Here is a 24,988-nt window from a genome sequence, read left to right on the forward strand (position 1 = left end):
AATATCAGGTTCAGCTCAGCTTTTTCAGCACTTGCCAGATTAACCCTTGTGTGGTGTTCGGTCTGTGGGACCCATTTTCAATGTTTAACAAAAGAAAGAATGACGTGATTTATTATTATTTCAACCCCAGATTTCTTGGCCTTTCCTCATTTTCTGTGAAGAGCACATAAAATAACCCATTTTCAGTGTCTTCACGCTGTAAACACCCCCTACACATTTATATTACACATGTGATGTTGGGCTGAACCCGCGGGGAGTAAAAGTGTGGAGGTGCTGCGTCCTTCACTCTGTTCTCCTCCTACACGGCCTGTCTGTGTGTATGTGTTTGTATGTGTGTGTGGGTGGACAACATGGACAGGCTGCTGACTGGCTACAGCTGCTAAAGGAGAACCCTACGCTGGACACGTGATATTTCAAACATCTGGTGTTTTTACACTAATTGTTATGGCTGTGTTGATTTAAGAACACAGTAATGCGGTGGGTCCACCAGACCACTGAGTAACGAACACATCAACACCATCCAAGGGTTAAGGTGACTGTCGTTTTTTTCCAGCCAGTCTGTAAACTGCCTTTCGCTTTGGACTGTATTTGTTCATAGTTCCAGTTTGTTTAGCTGTTCTGGCCTTAAACTGTGGTACCACCGGGAGTCTCATGGCTTATTGCTCTAATATCACAAGACAGATAAAACAAGTCATAAATAAAACCTACAAGCTCAGACAGAACAGAGAACTGCACGATTCAGGAAGTTTAGCGGAGATACCAAAGTTACGGTACCTCGTAAAATCTGCCCAATCAGTCGTGACCTTCTACTGCCATTTCACAAAGAGCGGTTGCTGTTTGTGTCGTGTTTTCACATAATATAAACGTGTGTATCTTCCGTTTCTTACTCATATAAACTGTATGTAGACGACATAAACAGATCCACAATTACATCCTGACTAGCTGCCGTGACTGTTGCTGGCTTTCCCCCCCCTGATGATGTAGCTCTATAGGAGGAGATGCCTGTGTGTTCACAACGTTAACCTACTCAAGAGATTTCACTCAACCTGTCAAAGAGTTAAAACTAGCTTTGTTGATGTGTTTATTAGCCTAGTTTGTATATTATAGCATAGACATTGCATTTCTTTACTGTTTACATTGTTTGGTTTGATGTTAAATATAGTGTAAACGCAAAGCGAACCAGAGCCAAGATGCTTCGCCCTGGACCTGAACCGAACCACAAATATAGACGCACCCTTAGTAACAGTTAGCTGCAGCGTAAGGCTGTTCTCAGCACAATGATACAGTTATTGTGAAAAAAAACAGGATGTTATTTGCAACAAAACGCTTTTCAACCAATCAGGTTGCGTCTTTACGGTTTGAGGCAAGTGTATCGTGATTTAGGTGAGCAGTTTACACAAAGTCATTACTAATTAGCTCCATTAGGCCTGTAGTTCCAGTGCAAACTCGGGTCTTGGCTCGCCGACTACATTGGGGATAAAGGGGAAATTATGCAAATCTGAAATTTAAACAGAGTACATTTGGGATAAAGGGGGAAATTATGTAAATATGAAATTTAAAGGAAGTACATTTGAGGTAAGGGGGATATTATGTAAAGTAAGTCATGAAACAGGACCAGGATATTAATTTCAACCTCTCCTGTCCTTCCTTCTCTGCTGCTGATGCATCTTCCTCTCCTAATTTCTCCTCCATTCACCCTGTGCTGATCATTCCACTCTTTCTGTAAAGAGAGGAGCCTTCAGACAGTTCAGGGGCGGAGCAGGTGAGGTCATTTCTCTTCTCAAACTGAGCTGCTAACCTGATTCGAACCATTGTTTAACCCCTTGTTTCCACATAAAGCAGAAAATAATTTTTAATAAGTATTTAATCGACGAAACACAGTGGGAACCAAAGGTCTGGACCAAAAAAGTAAAAATACTTGGATATTTGGCCTTCTTTTCTAATTAATACAATGCTTTTACATGACAAATTATCTGAGAAATAGAACGTTTACATAAATTTAGTTTTTGTGAGTCTCTTTTTGCTTTAATGACAGCGTGAACTCGTGCTGGACTCCGTAAGTTTGTGTGAAAGCCTCCGATGACCCGATCAAATCTGAACTCGAGCCTCATTGGAAGAGATAAGACTACAAAAAATTCTGATCTGGTCAGATTAAAATGTTGTATTAACCCCTTAAAATCCAAGGCTTATTACATATTAAGGCTTATTATTCAGTAACTGCAGGGACTTCAGTGCAAACTGGCTGAGCTATTCTTAGGTTATAGAAATGTGTAATAAAACTTTGGGGCTGCCACATTTGGGCCCTGGCCATGGTCAGTGTCCGCTTACATTTGAACAGTGTCCTCCAGAGTCCTTCGTTTCGCTTATCGTAACTTTTCTTTCTTTTTTTTTAAATTGTAAAACTTTCTGTTGTTTATTTCTCAGGCCAAAATGAGAAAATCCCAGATTTTCAGTGTAGTATTAACAATTTGACCCCACTGTATGTTTTACAGTGAAGGTTTATTACTCAGTTATTAATTTTAAGATGTATTATTCAGATTTATTGCTACTATGAATTATTCTGCCACTGCTATGAATCTAATATGTAACTTACGTAGCTGTGAGATAAAGGAACTGTGGTGTAGGTGTTGGCGACTCCCCTCTAAGGCTGGACTGCATGTGGACAGGACCTTTCTGGATTGGTCAATGCTGAATCTCTTCTCCACCCTGACTCTGCCAACTCATTATCCCCAGCACCTGTGCCTCTGTGTATACATAGTCCAGAGGCCCGTCTCATGAAGCAGGTTCAGCTTAGATAGGCATGATTAGGTTAGGCTTTTGTGTGGTGTTCACTCAATTTTGGACGAAATGATCTCTTTTCGAATAGTCTTTGAAACAGGATAATCTGTTTCAAACTGAAAGGTGCACTAAATTCAGACTCTACAAACAGCACAGATCCGATTTTAATTAAAAATGTTTGTTCTGCAGTCTGAGATATTAGTCTGGGTTGGTTTTAGTGCTATTGGAAAAATACAAAGAGCTGCCCCACCCAGATCTGCAGACATAAGCAATCAGCTTCCTATAGTGTTCTTCACAAGGCTGTGTAATGAAATGCAGATCTACTTAGGAGTCCAGTACAAAAAGGTTGTACAACGAAGCACATTTACTTTTCAGGAACTATGAACACTAGTCTTATACATTTCTACAGATGGGCACTAGATACTGTTTAGTGAGCACCAAATAACTGATAATATCTAGTAAGCACATGATAGTATGTGGCGCTCACCAGATTTTTACTATGTGGTGATTAACAGCTACCAGGTGAGTACCAAATAATACCTGCTGCTCACCAAATAGTACATGCTGCTCACCTGATAGCATCTGCTGCTCACCAAACAGTATCTGGTGCTCGTCTGATAGTATCTTGTGCTCACCAAACAGTATCTGGAGCCCAATCTGATAATATCTGCTGCTCACCAAATAGTATATGCGGCTCAATGAATAGTATCTGCTGCTCACTTGATAGAATCTGGTGCTCACTTTATAGTATCTGCTGCTCACCGTATAGTATCTGGTGCTCATCTGATAGTATATGCTGCTCAGTGAATAGTATCTGGTGCTCACTTGATAGTATTTGCTGCTCAATAAATAGTATCTGGCGCTCACTTGATAGTATGTGCTCACCAAACAGTATCTGCTGTTCACCAAATATTATCTGGTGCTCACCAAACAGTATCTGCTCAATGAATAGTGTCTGGTGCTCATCTGATAGTATCTGCTGCTCACCAAATAGTATCTGGTGCTCACCTGATAGCATCTGGTGTGTACAAGGTTTTTACAGAAAAAAAGCCCGTTCATAGGCTCAGTGCTGCTCAATGAATAGTATCTGGTGCTCACTTGATAGTATCTGTTGCTCACCAAACAGTATCTGCTCTTCACCAAATGGTATATGCTGCTCAATGAATAGTATCTGGTGCTCACTTGATAGAATCTGGTGTTCACTTTACAGTATCTGCTGTTCACCAAACAGTATCTGGTGCTCACAAAACAGTATCTGCTCAATGAATAGTATCTGGTGCTCACCAAATGCAATTTGGTGAACAGCAGATACTATCTGGTGAGCACCAGATAGTATCTGGTGTTCACCAAATTGTATCTGGTGCTCACCAAATAATATCTATATATAATGTAACAAAAACTGTGAGCTGTCGATGCACAATCGAACACATATGAGCTGTAAATCAGAAATACAGAAATACAGGAATTCAGGGGGGAAATACGGTAAAAGTGCAGTAATCAACTGTATTTAGAAAAAACGGTAAAGTACTGTAATTTTCTAATACAGTAAAGAAATGCTTGCCAGTAAATTACTGTCATTTTACACATTTTTATATTTAGGCTTACATACACATAAGGGGTCAAGTAACAAACGCTCTTAAATCTTTCTGAGAAACGAACTTGGCTTGACCTCAGAAAAGGAAATAAAGGAACGCTAGATGGATGAAAGCAAAGCGACAGCTCTCTTCTCACTTACCTGACCTGTCAAAAGAAATAAAGGAGTAAACAGGTAGAAGGAGCGTCCTCGGGAGAACGAATCTGAGCCTCCAACCAAAACTGCTGCTGTTATCTTTCTTTCCCCTCCAGTCCTCTGTTTTTGTTTGTTTGTGTTTTTTTTACACTTTTACTTACACTACGCTGTTCACAAGTCTCAGCATTTTCGCTCTTCTCAGATCAGGGCAGGTGAAAGTAATACAAAGGCACCATGCTTCAGCACCTCTGGACCCACTGGGACTACAAGCCTCACTAAATGGCCAGAGTGCAGTTTTATGCAGTTTAAAGTGTTTAAAATGGGGTCACCGAACCTGTCTTTCTGATACAGAGTCCACATGAGCCAAAATAGAGGCTGTAAGTTGATGAGCGAGCCCTTGTAAGGCGGATGATCGCAGCCACAGCCTTTGACCACTCACCTCAGCCTGGAAGCCCTCCACCAAAATGGCCACCAACAGGTTGAAGAGGACATAATTGCCGAAGGTCATCAGAGCCACGAAGTACAGGGCTGCCCATGGAGACGTGGAGGCCATGCCGTTATATAACACCACGTTCCAGTCCTCCTGTGTCAATATCTGGAAAGAGGAAGTGTAGCAGGAGAGAGAGAGAGAGGAGAGAGAGAGAGCGGTAAGAGAAACCAATTCTTCTCCGAGGCAACTGAGCTTGAACACGTAGTTTATGGATTCTAATAGACACAGAATGACTGTGATATGCTTCGCTTAATGGGACTCCTCCGCTGTAGACGATTTAGAGTTCAAGGACGCTCTTTGACTTTCTAAGCGATTTTCTTCAGAAGCTCAAGATGCTCTGTAATGTATCAGTCATAAAACTATTAGAGGACAGGTTTTCCAACTCTGCTTCAACTGCCAATTCTGAGGAATCCAAACACGGAGATGGGTGATATCTCAAAATAATTAGGTACAATATTTTCTTGTTAAAAAATTGGGTTTACAGAATAAATCAACTCGGCTCTCACTCACATGGTCCTCTGAAACAAAGACCACCTTTCTATACTGTCTTTAGCCTCTATAGAAGCTTCAGGCTTCTACCTATATATTAATGGATTAAAAATAATATGTTTTAGGCTTAAACGGTATCTTAAAACAATGGCGTGGGCGTCAGGAAACGTATTCATAGCCATTTCATGAAATGGTGTCGGAAGAAAACCTCGTATCTCCATTTTGGTTCATTTTTCAGTTTTTAACATAATTTGAAAATGCTTGTTGCTCTTTACATTGTGCGTGAATTTCATGATGAAGGGACCAAAAGAAACGGCCCAAAATGACTTGGAAAAAAGTCTGGTTCCATTGACTTACATCAAAAGTAGAGTATGTTTTTTCCTTCTCTTGTAAGTTTTGGAGATACAAGGTTTTCTTCCGACAACAGCGAAATGCTTCAGACGTGTGGTTCCTATCACCACCACTGTGAACAACTCTGGGTTCTGTAGAATTGCATATTCCATATCAAACCCCTCTAGATGACTTTGTTTACATCTTTTTATTATTATTATCCTTATTTTTACCCAGTTTTCTCCCCAATTCAGTCGTGTCTAATTCCACAGGGTGAATGCCAGCACATACTTTTTCAAAGTGCTGCTATTGCATCAATGATAGGGCTGCAACACTTTTTCCATATATAATTTCAATAATTAATATACTCAAAACTGGAAAATCCGTTTTGAGATCCTCTCACATTCATACTAACATATCATCATGACAGGTGTCCAACTTTAGTCAATGATATTTATGTGTTTAAGCCTCATTTTCACTGCTCTTCTATATTCTTTTTTTATTGTTGTGTTGTTGTTTTGCTGTCTGGTATTGAACAGAGGAAGATGGGTTCCCCTTTTGAGTCTTGGTTCTTCTTAAGGTTTCTTCCTCTTGTTCTGAAGGAGTTTTTCCTCAACACTCATGCACTCAATAATCTGATCATAATCTTCTGCGGTTATCAGATTACTCGAATGGTCGTGTAAACATCATACTCCGATCTAGAAATCTGATTAAGAAATCCGATAAAGTGAGCTGGGTTTTAGCTCAGTAATCAGGTTTCTTAGTGCATGTGAACTCTTACTCTGATTTCTGTCGGATTTCTCAGTCTGCACATGTGCGAAAACAGACTGTAGTACTGGAAATAAGTGAGCAGTGTTGCCTTGAGACGCAGCAAAACACTTTTGGAGCGACACTGAAACCAAAATGAAATGAATGACTTAAATATTCTTCATCTTCAACTATGTATGTTCATAGTTTCAGGTAAAGTGGCTCGATGTTTTAAAAAAAGCCACTCATAGTTACGTTTATGTCACGTCTTCCTCTCTGAGTTTATTGGCTGGTTGTAAATCAGAAATCCGATTACTGTCTGACTCATGTAGATCCGGAGCTTCCCCATTATCTGATTATTCAAGTGCATGTAATCGTGTTGACCACAAAATCTGATTTTCTGCAGTTATCGGATTATTAAGTGCATGTAAACATACTCACTGTCACCCTTGGCGATTCTCATTACAGCCTGGACTTGTATTTCCTGTACAGCTGCTTTGTGACAACGTATGTTGTAAAAAGCGCTGTATAAATTCAGTTTGACTTGACTTCACTTGAATGACTGACACGTTCACCACTTTTATGAACCCAGGCGCTTCATTAAGCCAAATATCAGTGGAATTCCCCTTTGTGACTAAAAGCAACAGCCAGAGACGCAGTGACAGGAATATTGAAGCGATTTTCATTGCATTGGTTAACTGGACTGTGTGACAGCATCGCTTTCTCAAATCAATATATACATCCAATAAAATTCTCATCTCAACACATCAAGACTGACACTCAGCGGATGCTATAAAACAGCCACGTGGCCAAAACAGCTGACACCAGCAACACGGACGCGCACGCCGCTTCTTCCACTGAGCGCAGCTCTGAGCTATTACTGTTTATAAAAGAAGAAAGAGTAACTCGGAGGAAGCGTGTCTGTTTAAATTCAACTTTATCCTCACCCTAAAAACATCTTCCTGCCTTTGGCTCATTGAGCATTCAGGTACAAAGCTTTAAAAAAAAGCTCCTTGAACTGGATTTTTCCCCCAGGAGGACATTTTTACATACATCTATTCACTAAAGTCTGCCTGTCTGTCTCTGTCTTCTGTTCTAGGCTGAGTCGGAACAGAGGAAAAAACAATACACGCGGTTTACCTGCCAACACACACGCACCCGCACCCGCACCCGCACCTGCACTCGCTCCGACCCACGGAGAGAGATTAGGGAAATTAAAGTGCGCTTCCAGTGCAGGAGAAACCCTGACCTCCGTGGCATCCCTTAGAGCCCGGAGTTAATACAGAACCATATCAGCATTTACACAACTGTCACCCCCCCGCTGACCTCATCACGCTACCAATATTGCAGGGCGAAGGATGATGACCTCATCATGCTGGTAATAATGAGGACCGGGTTTTGATGACCTAAGCGTTTTTTTTTTTCTGACCGAAGCAGTAGAATCAGTCTAGATAATCCTTTAAAAACACAACTGGACATACGCAAACACACACAAAACTGCACACACGCAAACACACACACACACACACACACACACACACACACACACACACACGTCTTAGCCTGTCTCCATGGTCGCCCAACAGATGGCGGAGAGAGGATGTTCAATAAAATCTTAGCGCTCTTACAGCTTGTACTCAGTTTCAGAGCTTGTATTTCAAGCTTGTAGGGAAAATTGCAGTTTCAGTCACTTTTCAAGGAACACAACACACTCTGCATATGCCTATAGTGAAAGTGCTGGAGGGAAATCTGAGTGCTGTCACCCATATGGTACAAAACATATATGTATATATATTTTTGCGTAATATGTGCCAATATGTGTGAGAAAAATATATACATCAACTTCTTTACATTGAAATTGTATGTGCAATATGTGTCAATATATACGATGTCTTAGAACTAAAACTCCAAATAAAGAACAAATATATGTACATATATTTCTTTATATCCCAAATATATGTGGAATATATATATATAACATGTGCGATGCCGTAGTACCAAGCGAATGTGTGTGTATATATATATATATATATATATATATATACACACACACACACACACATATATACATATATATACACACACACACACACACACACACACACATCTATATATATATATATATATATATATACATATATTTATGTCACATCACCAAAATACCAAATGTATGTGTAATATATGCCAATATATGTCTTAGCACTAAAATTCCAAATGTAGAAAAAATATATGTATATATATTTCTTTACATCCAAAAACTATATCATCAAAATTCCAAATGTTGAAAAATATATGTACATACATTTCTTTACATGCAAAAAATGGGATTTATGGAATTTATGGGAAATCACGAATATTTTGAGCACAGAAATATATGTGTACATCTCTTTGTTTAAGTTCAAATAATTTGTGTAATAATCGCGAATACATGATGCGTTAACGTGAAAATTCCAAATGCAGAAAATTATGTACATATACTTCTTTACATCCAAAATATATGTACCGTACTTGCCAATATATATATTGTTTTAGCACCAACAGCCCCTTAACAGCAGGGGTTCTCAACCGTTTGCAACTCATGGCCCAGAAAAAAACCCGCAGCCCGGAAGAAGATTTAAACAGCTTGATTGTTTCAAATGCAAACAGCAAACGAATATAATGCAACAATCAGTGTAGCAGATCAAATTTCACTTGACAAAAATTCTGTTTGCAGCCATTTATCCATGATGGATGAATATGATCAAAAAGAACATCTTACATTGACTTGCCCTAAACTATGAACATATGTAGCTAGCTACACTGGTCATACATTTTGCCAGACCAATCACTGAACTGGACCTAAATGTTTAGTTGTCTTTGATGTTTATTTTGGTAAATAACTATCACAACAATGGTTAAACGTCTACATATTGTAACGAAATTAAAAAAAGAATAAAAAAAGACTGCCAATGACCTTGTAGCAGTACTATCACGGCTGCCCACAGATTGAAAACCACTGCTTTACAGTAACGTCATCAAAACGAAGTGAGACAAACACAGGCAGTGTAAACAAATAAGCTCACTGCTCCCCAACGAGAGAAATCAAAGTAACAGCTATTCAAAACCAACTTTTCTTCAATGTAGTTTGAATAAAGGGAGAAACAAAGGAGCTTCACACCAAGTGCCTTTATCCAGTATATATCCCTGTTTCCGTTCCTACGCTAGGATTCTAAACTAAAGAAACTGAGCTTCCTTTCTCCATTTGATCCACTTCCACAATTAAAACGAGCACAGAAATTCACTTCAGCAGTGCTGCTGGAGTTTTTAAACGCCTCAGTGTCACTGCTGGACTGAGAATAGTCCACCAACCGAAAACATCCAGCCAACAGCGTCCTGTGGGCAGCATCCTGTGACCACTGATGAAGGACTAGAGGATGACCAACACAAACTGTGCAGCAGCAGATGAGCTATCGTCTCTGACTTTACATCTACAAGGTGGACCGACAAGGTAGGAGTGTCTAATAGAGTGGACAGTGAGTGGACACAGTGTTTAAAAACTCCAGCAGCACTGCTGTGTCTGATCCACTCGTACCAGCGGAACACACACTAACACACCACCACCACATCAGTGTTACTGCAGTGCTGAGAATGATCCACCACCCAAATAGTACCTGCTCTGTGAGGGTCCATGGGGGTCCTGACCACTGAAGAACAGGGTAAAAGGGGGCTAACAAAGTATCAGAGAAACAGATGGACTACAGTCTGTAACTGTAGAACTACAAAGTGCTCCTATATAGTAAGTGGAGCTGATAAAATGGACAATGAGCATAGAAACAAGGAGGTGGTCATGATGTTATGCCTGATTGGTCTAATTGTGCTTACTGAAGCATAAAACAAGCAGAATTATCTGCCAATGGAGAAATATATTATTATGAGATAAAACTACCTAAGACAAGTAAAAATGTCTAGAAATAGGTTAAACAATTTTATAATATTCTTACAACAACCTCTCAAAATGAGAAACATTAGATGTCGCTGTTGTCGGAAGAAAACCTCGTATCTCCGAAATGGTAACTTTACAGGAAAAGGAAAAAACCTACTATACTTTTAATGTAAGTCAATGGAACCAGAGTTTTTTCCAAGTGCTTTTGGGCCCTTTGTTTTGGTCCATTCATCATGAAATTTACACACAATGTAAAGGACAACAGGCATTTTTAAATTATGTCAAAAACTGAAAAACAATGGAGATACAAGGTTTTCCACCGACAGCAGCGATATACTGAACAGATGTAAGATGTTCACTTGATAAGATACTGTTTTTGCAGTATGTTCAGTAAATCAGGGGCATTTTAACCTGCAGTCTGAACACAGACATAGATGTGCCAGGAAATAAGTATTATTGGAATGGATAATTAAAAGCTACTAATAAAACAGGTCCTGAAATCTGATTGGCTGAGCCGAGTTCAAAGCCAGTGTAAAATACACAATATATGCACAATTTTGACCGATTCACAGCAACTGAACTCTGTATCACTGCGCCACCTCATGAAAAGTCCTTGTGCTGTTAATGGAATAACCTTTGCTGCTCACATGGAGCGGCGAGTGTACTGATGAAGTAAGAGCCTGTTTTTTTGTTTAAACTGAGGGGCTGAAAACTTATTTTCTTAACTAGAATTAGGCTGGTCAGTTAGCTAACAGGCTAAACAACTACATCATTAATATCACAAGTTTGAATTAAAATACTTATAATATGATTCACTGAAAAACTACAACATAAAAGTCTAAAGAATGTCACTTGAATGTATTACATGCTTCAAATGTCCACTTCGCATCGTGCCTAACAACACCCTTCCCCTGTAACACACAGCCTCTCGTGGCTTACTACTTCATTATAAAGTGAAAGTTTCTTCTTTAAACACTAAACAAACCCTAATAGCTTTAGAAGCATTTAGTAACAAGTTAATATCAACAACAGCAACAGCATTAGAGGCATCTAGTTTGTCAAACTGTAAATATTTGGAGGTACATACTAGCTGGGTATTTTGATATTTCATCAAGATCACTGAAAGCTTTCTGTTTTTCCAGTATCTCAAATGACTTTTCAAGACATAAAACAAAAATCTGCTGTACCAACGCAACACATTCTTAGTGGTTGTGATGGAAAGCTGATTTGTCCTATAGTGCAAGGCACCGCCCTTTTGTTTATTTTGTTCCCAGTCAAAACAGTCATTAAGCACAATTTATGAATTTTTTCAGTGTTAGTAAAAAGTAAGAAACATATTTACATTTATTTATACACCTTTATTATTCTTTTCAGAAGACTTGATTTCAGTTTTTCAAAGAAATCTGCAGGGATATTTCTTCCACACCTCCAAAGTTCAGTCTTAGAAGTTGGTTGTATTTTCTGCTTCTCACCATCCATTCTTACCATACAATCAAACACTTTCAGTGATGTCAAGGTCTGGACCCTGGGGTGGACAGTCCATTGTTCTGAGAGCACCAGTTTCATTTCCTTTTTCTTCATTTTATCTGTTTGCTTTTTGATTTGTCTTCTCACAGTGGAAGGATGGACAGAAACACCTGTGGATGTTTTCAGATCTGAAGCCGCTTGATTTTCTCCTCTCTCTCAAAGATGAAAGCTGTAAGTGCTGTTTATCTGATGGGGACAGTTTTGGTGTCTACCAGGTCTTCCAGGTGGCTGTTAGGAGCCCCATTTTTGCTGTATCCTCTAAAAAACTTTCAAGCTCTAGTTTTGCAAACGCATGTTTTTTTTCACTGAGTTTTCCTTTTTTTATAAAATTGAATTATCTTATATCTAATCTCAGTAATGTCTTCTAATAAAACAAATAAGTTTTACTTATTAACTGGTTGACTGGAACTTAAGTAAATGAAAATGGGTGATCTCTGACTTTTGCACAGTACTGGAAATGTCTGAGAACGCTGAGAGAACACTGAGAAAATGCTGACCTGGAACACGGTGACAATGGCCCAGAGGAGCGAGTCGAAGTTCTTCCTATCAGAGACCGTGTCCCCATTCTCCAAGCGGAGAGTGAACTTACACCCAAACAGATGCATCCCCAGGATACTGCAGGGGAGACAGAGAGAGCCAGACAGAGAGGAGAAAACAGAATATGGATAAGTTCTCCTAATAAAACATTCAGTTCTCTTCCTATGGCTGCAATACCTTGGGAGCTAGAAAGCACACTGATCACTGTAGAACTTGTCCTACGATAAATCTAAGTAATATCTGTGTTGGTGAAGATCTTGTTCATGTGCAAAAAGGAGACAGAATAGTTTGTATTAACACTACTGATAATAATTTCAAATATTATCATTAAAAGTTGCACTGAGGAGACGCTAATGAAGTTTTGAGATTTACCATTCACTCCCCAGTTCATACATCATATGGATGTATGGAAACTAAACTGCAACAACAGCCTGTTTTGAATTCATCATGGTTCTGATGTCACAACCATGAGCATGTTCACATATACACAGGCTATGACCCGAATGGATCCCTACTAGTGGCGCAACTAGGACCCCATGGGCCCCAGTTCAAAAAAACAAGAAAACGATGACCCTCATGCCTTTTTTAATAATGTTCTGATGAGCTGAAATTTGAACTTTTCGGAAAACAAGAAACATCCACAATAAGAACATCATAGCAACAGTGAAACATGGTGGTGGTAGTGTGATGGTGTGGGGATGCTTTGTCTCTTCAGGGCCTGGAGGATTTGCCATAACTGACAGAACTACAATTTCTGACCTCTACCAGAAAATCCTAAAGGAGGATGTCCAGTCATCAGTCTGGGATCTGAAACTCAAGTCAAAATGGGTTATGTAGCAAGACAACGGTTTTGCAGTGGACTATTCAAAGTCCTGAAGCCCATTAAGATGTCGTGGCAGGACCCTAAATAGGCGGTTTATGCTCAAAATCTGTTCAAAGTTTGGTTGCAACTGTTGCGCTAAACCAATAATTGGGTTTAGGGGACGCAATTACTTTTTCACACAGTTTGCAAAACTTTTTTCCCTCAATAAATGAAATGATCCTTTAAACCAGTTTTGTTTTTCCTTCTGTTCTTTTTGTCTTATGTTATATTTTCTATAAGGATCTGAAACCATCTAGTGTGACAGATATGCAAAAATAGAGGAGATCAGAGGGGGTGAATACTTTTTCACGGCACTGTATTTCAGTCTTAAAGGTACAGTTACACAAAAACAGCTGGTGTAATTATAAGAGCTAAAGAGAGGTCGGTGAATGGTGTAATGTAAAAATGTAAAAATGAATTATTTTAAGTGGATGAATAAAATACAATTTTATGGAAAAAAATTCAAATTAAAAATGTAAAAAACAGACCTGCACATGCACACAAAGACACACCTGAAGATGAAGATGAAGAGCATGAGCAGCATGCAGAAAGTGGCCACGTTGTCCATGGTCTTCATCAGGACCACCAGCTGTCTGCGCAGGGCCGGCATGAAGCGCACCAGTTTCAGAACCCTCAGGAGACGGAACGTCCGCAGAACCGATAAACCTCCGTCAGCCTGCCCGATGATCTCCCACACGCTACACAGAGAGGATCAGATTAGATTGCATGTCCTTCAGTGCCCAACTTAGCAAAAATGAATGTTAGCGTAAACATTCTACCATGTATTGTGCTAAAACCTGCATAAAACAATTGAATATTTGGAGAATAATCTCATGGTGTTTGTTAATTTTAATGCAAATGTTGCTTGAAAAAAAAAATATCTGTTAGGAATAAAAACAGAAAAAAAGGACAACTGAAGTTTCATTGACACCACACTTGTACAGAGGTGAAACAGAGGCTTATTGAATCTGCCAATACTGTCATATTATGAGGTGTATCTCAGCATCGCTAATAAGCCAGCGCTCTGCTTTAATGAATAACACCATTGAAAATAATGCTAATGAATAGGATGCAATTAAATCAACTCGATACAAAAATATAATTAGAACAGAATGGAACAGAACGGAGCCGTGCCTGATGATAACAATGATCAAATCAAAAATGTTGTAGGGGTTGCTGATGTAGCCAAATAGACCGCAGGCCAGCAGCTTCAGCAGCATCTCTAGGGCAAACAGGCTGGTGAAGACTATATTACTGATCTCCAACACATCTGTCAGCTCAGCCGGCTGGGGACAGGGGAAAAGAGAGAGGGAAGGGTGGGGGTTTGGGGAGAAAATGGGGGAAAATATGGGGAAGAAAGAGAGAGATTTCAGATTATTTCAGCTTAATTTGTTCATTCTTGACTTTCTTCAAACTATTATTATTTCTAGGTAACATCACAATCATCCATCAGACACATACAAAGAGTAAAACAGTGGTTAAACCTTGCTGGAAAAAAAGTGATGCATTGAATTTATTTGATCCAAATGTTCTCATATGAATAAAATACAGAGTGAATAATAAGGCTGTGTGATAAATGATATTTGTAATCATTAATACAATATAAGTTTTCGTGATAAACACATTGGTAGCGCGGTGATGACAGATCAAATCAGCTCATACATGCAGCACCAGAGACGTCATAACATTAGAAAGTTAGAAGCCTAATGAGTGTTTCTCTGCGCTGGGACTGAACCCGGAATCTATTGAGTGACTTAACCATTCGGCTAAACAGTCAATTACAAAGCACAGCCTGAAAACTACTCCATCAAATGGCTCCTGACTGGTTCAACCGTCTAAGCGTTGGCCCTATCAACAGGCGATCGTAAGTTCGATCCCTGGTGATGCTACAGCCATCCACGGCCGGGAGCCAAGAGACCACAATTGGTCTCGCTCTCTGGGTGGGTAGGATGGCCCCCCCGTCTCCCCCCATCAATCAGCGTGATGCTAGTCAGCGCAGTTGTCTGTTAGCTGATGTTGGTGCTTTCCTCTGAGCGTGTCTGGCTGTCTGATAATGTTGCATGAGCGGCAGTTTGAAAAGATGCAGTGGCGCTTCACAGGTCTCGGAGGAAGCCTGTGCTAGCCTTCGCCCACCTAGCACTGGTGTTATCGTGTGACTGGGGGAGTCCTGACTAGTAGGTGGAATTGGAAACGACTAAATTGGTGAGAAAAATTGGGAGAAAAAAAAAAAAAACATTGTAATTTTTCTCACACCAAGTATTGTGTGTTTTAAATGTGCGAGGCAGTAATAGCTAAGCAAAAAATATAATAAATAAACAAAAATATGTATTTGTTCTTGTGAAAATTGTTTTCTGACCATTTTAGAAACTTTGATTCCTGAGTTGTGTGTAGAAGTCACAGAATTCACAGCTATGTTGTTTTAAACTGAACTTAAAATCATAATTGACCCCTTTTTAAGTTTGTTAATTCATGACTCTGGTCATACACAGCACGAGTGATCATACTGTATCATTTAAAAGGCAGAATTCTTGTTTTCTTGTAACATTTTAACAAACTGTAGTGACCTCTAAGCCATCATCTGACCTTTGATTTTGATGACCAGGCACCACTGGGCTGGGAAAAGGGATTTTAACCAGTAATATCACCTCCTGCCCACCACCCACACCTATCACTGAGAAAATGCTCAGCTCAGAAACTCTCCCAGGCTCTGTATGGAAGTACGGGAGGAAAACGTGTCATGATTTCCGACTCATGTTGACGTTAATGACCCTCTCGGTGGCTGTAATACAGCACCGCTTTGAAGAATATAAACTTAAAGCTCTTAGAGCCCTGTTCACTATACAGTGCACTATTTTGGGGTTCCGTCATTTTGTAGTGGTGTCTGAAAACACAGTGTAGAAGATCCAGGTACGCAATCAATCCCATAATGCAACAAAATAAGTAGTGTGCAACCAGTGCACCCTGGGGGAGGATTAGCAAGCCTAGCTACAACGGCAGCATCTCCACAGTCCTCTCTTCAGACCTGTTACAGATGTAAGTCAGCATTTCTCATGTGTGCAGTCAGACTCAGCAGTTATACTGGACTGGTGGAATGACGTTTCTAGTGTTCACACAGCAAAAATGGTGTCTTGTCAAGTAAAATGATCCTAAATGTAGTCAATAAATCTAACATTTCTCCTGTTGAGATTATTTTAAGCTTAATTTGAGACTATTTATCATTTTTCTAGACATTTTACCTGTTTTTTAGTAATTTTATTAAGTAAAATTATCTCACTATATTGTCAGATAATTTTGCTTGCTTTAAGAAATGTGCTTGAAACCAGCAAAATTATCTGCCAGTACAGTGAGATAATTTTACTTAATAAAATTACTGAAAACAAGTGAAAAGTGTCTAGAAATAAGCTAAATAATCTTATAATAAGTGCACAACCATCTCAAAATGGGAAATATTAGATATATTGACTAGATTTAAGATCAGTTCACTTCCACAAAATGCCGTTTTTTGCAGTGTATGCGACGGAATCCGCTGTCACACAGTGATGAGCAAACCCTGTATGACATGGTGTCTGGAACCGTTTACTACCATCACCAATTCTGTTCCCTGTAATAATGATCTGTATCGTGATCCAGATTTTACAATGTGCACTCTTACAAAGTTGGTTCTTTAAGGGTTCATTAGTAAAGAAAATGGTTTGATGGTGAATGTGTTGTACATGGTTCCATACAGAATGTTTTTGAAAAGGGTTCCACATTGCACCAAAAAGGGTTCTTCTATTGTAAAAGGTTGATTTCATAACAATGGAGGAGCTCTTTTTGTGGCTATATAGTTCCCATTTCAAAAAGGTTCTATATATTCAGTGGGTGAAATAAGTATTGAACACGTCACCAATTTTCTAAGTAAATATATTTCTAAAGGTGCTTTTGACATGAAATTCTTATCAGATGTCGGTAACAAGCCATCCAATCCACACATGCAAAGAAATCAAACCATATATGTCCATAAATTAAGTCGTGTAATAATGAGAAATGACACAGGGAAAAATTATTGAACACGCTTACGGAAATTTATTTAATACTTCGTACAAAAGCCTTTGGTGATGAAGCTTCAAGACGCCTCCTGTATGGAGAAACTAGTCGCATTGCTCAGGTGTGATTTTGGCCCATTCTTCCACACAAACACTCTTCAAATCCTCAAGGGTCCACGGGCTCCTTCTATGAACTCTGAGCTTTAGTTCCTTCCATAGATTTTCAATTGGATTCAGGTCAGGTGAGTGGCTGGGCCATTCTAGCAGCTTTATTTTCTTTCTCTGAAACCAACTGAGAGTTTCCTTGGCTGTGTGTTTGGGATCATTATCTTGCTGAAATGTCCACCCTCGTTTCATCTTCATCATCCTGGTAGATGGCAGCAGATTTTTATCGAGAATGTCTCGGTACATTTGTCCATTCGTTCTTCCTTCAATTATATGAAGCAGGCCAGTGCCGTATGCTGAAAAACAGCCCCACACCATGATGTTCCCACCTCCAAACTTCACTGTTGGTATGGTGTTTTTGGGGTGATATGCAGTGCCTTCTGACCTCCAAACATGATGTGTATTATGGCATCCAAAGAGTTCAATTCTGGTCTCACCTGACCAGACTATATTCTCCCAGTATTTCACAGGCTTGTCTAAATGTTGTTGAGCAAACTTTAAATGCACCTCAACATGCTTTTTCTTCAGCAACGGAGTCTTGCATGGTGAGCGTGCATACAGGCCACGGCGGTTGAGTGCATTACTTATTGTTTTCTTTGAAACAACTGTACCTGCTGATTCCAGGTCTTTCTGTAGCTCTCCACAAGTGGTCCTTGGCTCTTGGACAACTCTTCCGATAATTCTTTTCACTCCTCCGTCTGAAATCTTGCGAGGAGCACCTGGCCGTGGCCGGTTTATGGTGAAATGATGTTCTTTCCACTTCCGGATTTTGGCCCCAACAGTGCTCACTGGAACCTTGAGTAGTTTAGAGATTCTTCTATAACCAATGCCGTCAGTATGTTTTGCAACAATAAGGTTGTGAAGGTCTTGAGAGAGCTCACTGGTTTTACCCATCATGAGATGTTTCTCGTGTGGCACCTTGGTAATGAGACACCTTTTTATAGGCCATCAGTTGAACCAGCTGATATTGATTTGCACTAAGTGGCAGGATTGCTTTCTAATTACTGATAGATTTCAGCTGATGTCATGACTTTCCATGGCTTTTTGCACCTCTCTTTCTTCATGTGTTCAATACTTTTTCCCTGTATCATTTTTCATTATTACACATAACTTAATTTATGGACATCTATGGTTTGATTTCTTTGCATGTGTGGATTGGAGGGGTTTTTACCGACCTCTGCTGAGAATTTCATGTCAATAGCACCTTTAGAAATATATTTACTTAGAAAATTGGTGACGTGTTCAATACTTATTTCACCCGCTGTATCAATCTGAAGAACCTTTTCAAAATGCAAAGAACCCTTTAATCATGCATGGTTCTATATAGAACCATTTTCCTTACTAAACAACCCTTGAAGAACCATCTTTTTTAAGACTGTATGGTACAGTAATTAAGGGACCATTTCGGACATGGCGACAGTGAGAGCCAGCCGGGCTAAAGTACAGCCTCCACATAAAACCCAACAAGAAAACAATGGGAGAAATCTGCCGGTTTAAATTTAAAGAAGTTAATATTTAGGATTTTTTTTCCCAGATTAATCAGAAGCGCACTATGATAGGGTCAACGCTGATGTCATGTAAGTAAAATACCTTTCAGTTTTATTGTATTCAGTATTTAACACAGCCTCTTTTGACTAATCACAAAACAAACAAAACCTTGCATTTCCATTTTTTGTAATTTTTCTTTTTTCCACAGAATTTGAAAATGCCAGCTGTCTTTTTTCATCGTGTTTAAATTTTGTGATTAATGGAGCAATAGAAATACTTCAAAGTTACTTTGTTCCATTAACTTCCCTTCAAAGTTAAGAAGGTTTTTGCTTTCTCCTTTAAAGTTACCACTTTAACATTGGCTTAGATGTATATATTTTTATGTATTTAGGTTGGAATGCCTGTCTGCTTCATAATTGTATTGAAATAATTGTTTTGCATCCTTTCATGTGACGTTTCTAGCCAATTCTAGCCCCTCTGTCTGTTACACTTAACCCCACCAATGGAGAAAAAGCTCTTTCTACAAAGTGCTTGTATTGAAAACACTACTGATCTTGCTCAAATATATTTAATTTTATAAACACAAACCGAAAACCTACTCTCTCCTATTACATCTCAACACAGCTATTGCAAAAAAGTTCAACCCCATTTCCAAAAAAGTTGTGATGCTGTGCAAAATGTAAATGAGTTGGGACGGGGCAACAAAAGGCTGGTAAAGTTGTGTAACGCTAAAAAAAAACGGGTGGTTGATTGGTAACAGGTCAGTAACATGATTGGGTATAAAAAGAGCATCTCAGAGAGGCCGAGTCTTTCAGAAGTAAAGATGAGGAGGGAGTTCACCACTCTGTGAAAGGCTGCACGATCAAATAGTGCAACAATTCAAGAATAACGTTTCTCAACATAAAATAGCAAAGAACAGTTGTTTTTCATCATCTACGGTACATAGTAACATTAAAAGATTCAGAGAACCTGGAGAAATCTCTGTATGTAAGGAACAAGGCCAAAAAACAGTATTTGCTGGCTGTGATCTTTGGGCTCTCAGGCAGCACTGCATTAAAAACAGACATGAGTCTGCAGTGGAAATCACTGCATGGGCTCAGAAACACTTCTGAAAACCACTGTCTGTGAAAACAGTTTGTCGCTGCATTTAAAATACTAATTAAAACTCTAAAATGCAAAGAAGAAACCATATATAAATAGGATCCAGAAATGCTGCCACCTTCTCTGGGCAGGAGTTCATTTAAGATGGACTGAGGTGAAGTGGAAAAGTGTCCTGTGGTCCAACAAGTTCAAATTTAAAATTCTTTTTGGAAATCATGGACACTGCGTCCTCCGGGCTGAAGACCACTCAGCTTGTTATGAGTGCCCAGTTCAAAAGCCAGTACTCATGATGGTATAGGGGTGCTCATGGCATGGGTGACCTGCACATCTGTAAAGGCACCATTAATACAGAATGATATATACATGTTTTGGCAACATATGCTGCCATCCAGACAACGTCTTTTTCTGAGAAGGCCTTGATTATTTCAGCAAGACAATGTCAAACCACATTCTGCATGTTTTACAACAGCATGACTCTGTATTAAAAGAGCCCAGGGGCCAAACTGGCCTGTCTGCAGTCCAGACCTGTCACCGCTGATAACATTTGGCACATGATGAAATGAAAAATAGGACAAAGGAGACCCCGAACTGATGAGCAGTTGAAATCCTATGTTAGGCAAGAATGGGAGAACATTCCACTTTCAAACCTTCAGCAATGTCTCCTCAGTTCCCAAACGCTTACAGAGTGTTGTTAAAAGAAGAGGTGATGAAACACAGTGGTAAACATTCCCCCGTCCCAACTTTTTTGGAACATGTTGTTGGCATCAAATTCAAAATGGGCATATATTTTTCAAAAAACTATAAAAATTTCTCAGTTTCAACATTTGATTCATTGTCTTTGTAGTATTTGCACATCACTGCATTCTGTTTTTTATACATTCTGCACAGCGTCCCAACTTTTTTGGAAATGGGGATGTAAATAAATGACAATATGTTGTTCACGTATTTCACTCGTGAATTATGAAATATATTTTACTCATCTCAATCAAGTAAATTCAGTGCGTGCAGTGTTAATGTGCACGTGTGTGTCTGTACCTTTCCTAATGTGTGTTATTATTGTACCGTGTTATTTATCTAACGGTGCAATAGAGACACATTAATTAACTCGGAGCCATTGACATGCATATGAACAAACTGACACGTGCTAAGATATTGTATGTCAGCCAACACACACACACACACACACACACACACACACACACACACACCCCGACGCGCTGCTCCAGTGTGACACCACATTCATGTTTTCTCTGCTTTTCTCCGCTCTTGCACAAAGCGCAGGCAGACCCTGCTATTATGGGTGTCTACTGTAATGTAAATAATCATTTCCCTGGCAGGAGTGTGAATGCCCTCTGCCTCAAACGAACCATGTTGCCTCACACACACACACACACGGAAAAACATCATGATTCTGCAACCCCATCCAAGGGCAATTTTGGTTTGCTGGTCTGACTGAAACAGACTCTGTTTACACAACCAAATTTCAACCAAAATATCAGTAATGAAAGAGACATGGGGGTGACCCCATGACTGGGGTGCCAGGATAAATTTCAGTGTATGCCCTGCCTTCACTCCAGAAAAGATGTAAACACATTTAACATATGGTATTCTGTTTACCCTCAACATCTGTCTCGTTGTGTTAAGTGAACACACTGTCGTTAGCTTGGGGATCCACAGCCAACAGTCAACGTCACTGCATAAAATCAAACAGTTTTTCTGTAATTTTCATGCTTTAATGTTCTGAGTTGTATACTTAAGGCAGGACAGTACATAATGGCTTGATCTTAGCTACAGGAAACACAAATCGACAGTTTTTCAAGTCCCTGAATACTTAAGAAACTCCTTTTCCACAGAATACGATGGCGGTTTTACTGGCATGCTGATTCGCAGGGAATTAACACAAGCTGGGGTTATTTCTATGGCTCTTTTTATATTAAGGTAAAAGATACCAGAATCTTTACTGATGCAGGAGCGCACAGTCTATAAAAATGATGAGAACGAGATTAAAATCACTGAGAAACACAGCTAAAAATTAAAATACTAATATTGCAATGTGTTCAACTAATCCTGTTCAAATAGGGCTCAAGTATGTCTAATAAAGGTAAAAAAAACATGACCTTTGAATCTCGCCGCTGCTGGAAACAAAGCCTTGTATCTCCATTTTTGTCGTTTTTGACATAATTTGAAAATACCTGTTGTTCTTTACATTGTGTGCAAATTTCATGAAGAATGGATCAAAAGAAACGGCCCAAAATGACTTGTAAAAAATTCTGGTTCCATTGACTTACATTAAAAGTAAAGCATGTTTTTTCCTTCTCCTGTAAAGTTACCATTTCGGAGATACGAGGTTCGAGCGATAGGTTCCAAATAAATGAACATTTATAAAATCTAATCTAAAACATTTTAAATCTGAAGCACAGAAAACATTTTAAAATACACTTTCCCTTGAAATACAGCCACACGCAAAAGACACGTCAAATGACGTTTCCTTGATTTTCTAAGTGAAAATAAGTTAACACATCCTCTACAGAGAACACACTTAAATATGGCATTTTCTGCAAATTTTAGTGCACAATTTCTAGTTATGTATTAAAAAAGGTGCCATAACTTTTGCACAAGCCACATTTCATATTGTGTTTTCCCCCAAATATGTTAAACTCAGTAAATAAACAGTTATTGTGCTTTAACACGTTAAACATTTGGGGGAACAATACAATATAAAAGGTGTCCTGTGCCAAAGTTAAGGCACTTTTTCGTTTATATATATATATATATATTTTTTTTTTAAAAACATTAAACTCAGCAAATAAAAAAAATTGCACTAAAATTAGCAGAAAACGCCATATTTAAGCGCGCTCTCTATACCTCTATGACCTGTTATCCTAAACATTTCAACAGAAATGCCATTTGACTAGGGGCGCCGAAACTTTTTCTTACGACTATATAATCCTTAAAATACTCCAAAAATTAAACATTTTTTGCGTTAATTTAAATCTATTTAACATCACAAGCTTGCAATCTATCTATCCATTATGGGTTATGAAAAATGTATATTCTTTTATTTTAGTAAATCAAAAGTCAAAGTTCACTCAACCCTGCAAGCCACGGGTGACAAACTGAGCCCATCTGTGGGACAGCGGGTTTTTTTTTTAGTTTTACTTAACACTCTGCCACGACCTCAACTGGCCATTGTTTGTTCAAAATGTGCCAAAACTTCAACGGCAAAAAATAGGCATTGAATACCTGAACGATTCAAAAATAATCTGAAATAAAAACAGATTGTTTGTATAAAACAATGGACCACAGTAGCTGCAGATACTGTTAAACCTCTTTAAATGACCCCAATGTACAGTGTTTTTTTTTAAAACTGCCCATTCACTTGAACTAGATACTTCTTTTTTTTTGGTGCTGTCCAATGGATCACTGATGGGGAGGGGGTGGGAGCACACATCACGTTGCAGTGCATGCTGGGAACTACAGTGCAGCTCATGGTGACATGGGCTAATATTAATAGAAAATTAAAATAATTTTGCGGGACAAATAGGACTGACTTGACCTTGTGTTTGACAAATTGAATGTAAGCTGAACTCATTCACCCCTGAACGAAACATCTGTAATATGAAATATCTGGAATATTCCACCCGTCACCAGTCCTTGGGAGTTTGCATCATCCCAATTTCCAGAATATCAAAGAAAGAAGGAAAACCAGTTCTCTAAATTTTCTATTGTGATATTGTGATACTGACAGGTCACATTGAAAGCTCAACCCCATTATTCAAATTATAAGCTAAAAGTAAATTATTCATTAAAACAATACATCCATCATTAGAATGTCCACAAAGTCCTCGTGCCATTAGCAAGGATGCTAGCTAACCACATTTTGCTAATTTAGTGCTGCTTTCAACCCTGTTTCTCGTTTAAGCCACTGTCAACAAAAAGACCCTGTAAAAATGAGATATCCATCCAAGGTTTTGAGAATGGTTAATGTTTTCTTAGATTCAATGTTGAAAAATGATCATTCACAACATTTACAAGGACTTAATGGCACCTAAATTGTGGACTCATCCGACTGAAACTCTGAGGCACCGAGCCTAACTTTCTTTTGAGGAAAGAAACGCTCGTCTCTTTCTAACAGCAGATTTGTTGTCTAACAAAGTGTTACTTTCCTTGTTAGGCTGTTCCGAGAGCACCTAGGGGTTGAAATCTCACAAAAACGTAATTAAATTAAGGTTCTTTAATGAGTAAAGACTAGAGCTGAATGGTTTGGGGGAAAATATCTAGTTGGAATTTTTTAATATCGAATTAAATTGCGATTATTTTCTAAAAATTAAGGTTCAGGCCTGTTTTTTTTTGGCCAAGAAGACCAGAATATCAACCTTTCTGGCTTGAGGCTTGACCCCTGAATGTAGTGCGCCAGACTGCCGGTAACTTGTGGGTGTGATGTCACAGCACATGGAGGTTTGGTTGCCTCTGATTGGTCTAGCTCATCTCCAGACAGCTCACAAGCTACAAAGTTAAATTTTCCTCCTTAAAGCTTAAAACAATGTTGTCAATGATGTATAATTTGTAAATTATTGCAAAATATTATTTAATTAATTATTGCAATTAAACTGCACTTTCTTAAACTGCAACTTTGATATAAAAATGATTAAACTTTCAGCCGTATTAAGTACCTCTTGATTTAGGGGTTAAACCAGCAGCCCCCTGACCTCAAGTGCTCCAGCCCTGGTTTGCTGATTGTAACTGAGTCTCACACAGTGGACAGAGATTAGACGGAGCTAAAGTTAGCTTCTCATTT

The 24,988-nt window shown here is 39.0% G+C and overlaps 1 protein-coding gene across 1 annotated transcript in view; it reads right to left on the reverse strand.

The window, feature by feature from the left end:
• cacna1hb (calcium channel, voltage-dependent, T type, alpha 1H subunit b) overlaps positions 1–24,988 on the reverse strand; it is a 110,029-nt gene that overhangs the window by 48,812 nt on the left and 36,229 nt on the right. Inside the window, exons 9-12 of the mRNA XM_036557269.1 lie at positions 14,546–14,697; positions 13,924–14,109; positions 12,510–12,627; positions 4,947–5,102 (exon numbers count right to left, since the gene is read on the reverse strand). Coding sequence (XP_036413162.1) covers positions 4,947–5,102; positions 12,510–12,627; positions 13,924–14,109; positions 14,546–14,697 — 612 coding nt within the window. The remainder of the gene's footprint in view (positions 1–4,946; positions 5,103–12,509; positions 12,628–13,923; positions 14,110–14,545; positions 14,698–24,988) is intronic.

The sequence above is a fragment of the Colossoma macropomum genome, unplaced genomic scaffold, assembly GCF_904425465.1.
Source record: "Colossoma macropomum unplaced genomic scaffold, Colossoma_macropomum, whole genome shotgun sequence".
Lineage (NCBI taxonomy): Eukaryota > Metazoa > Chordata > Actinopteri > Characiformes > Serrasalmidae > Colossoma > Colossoma macropomum.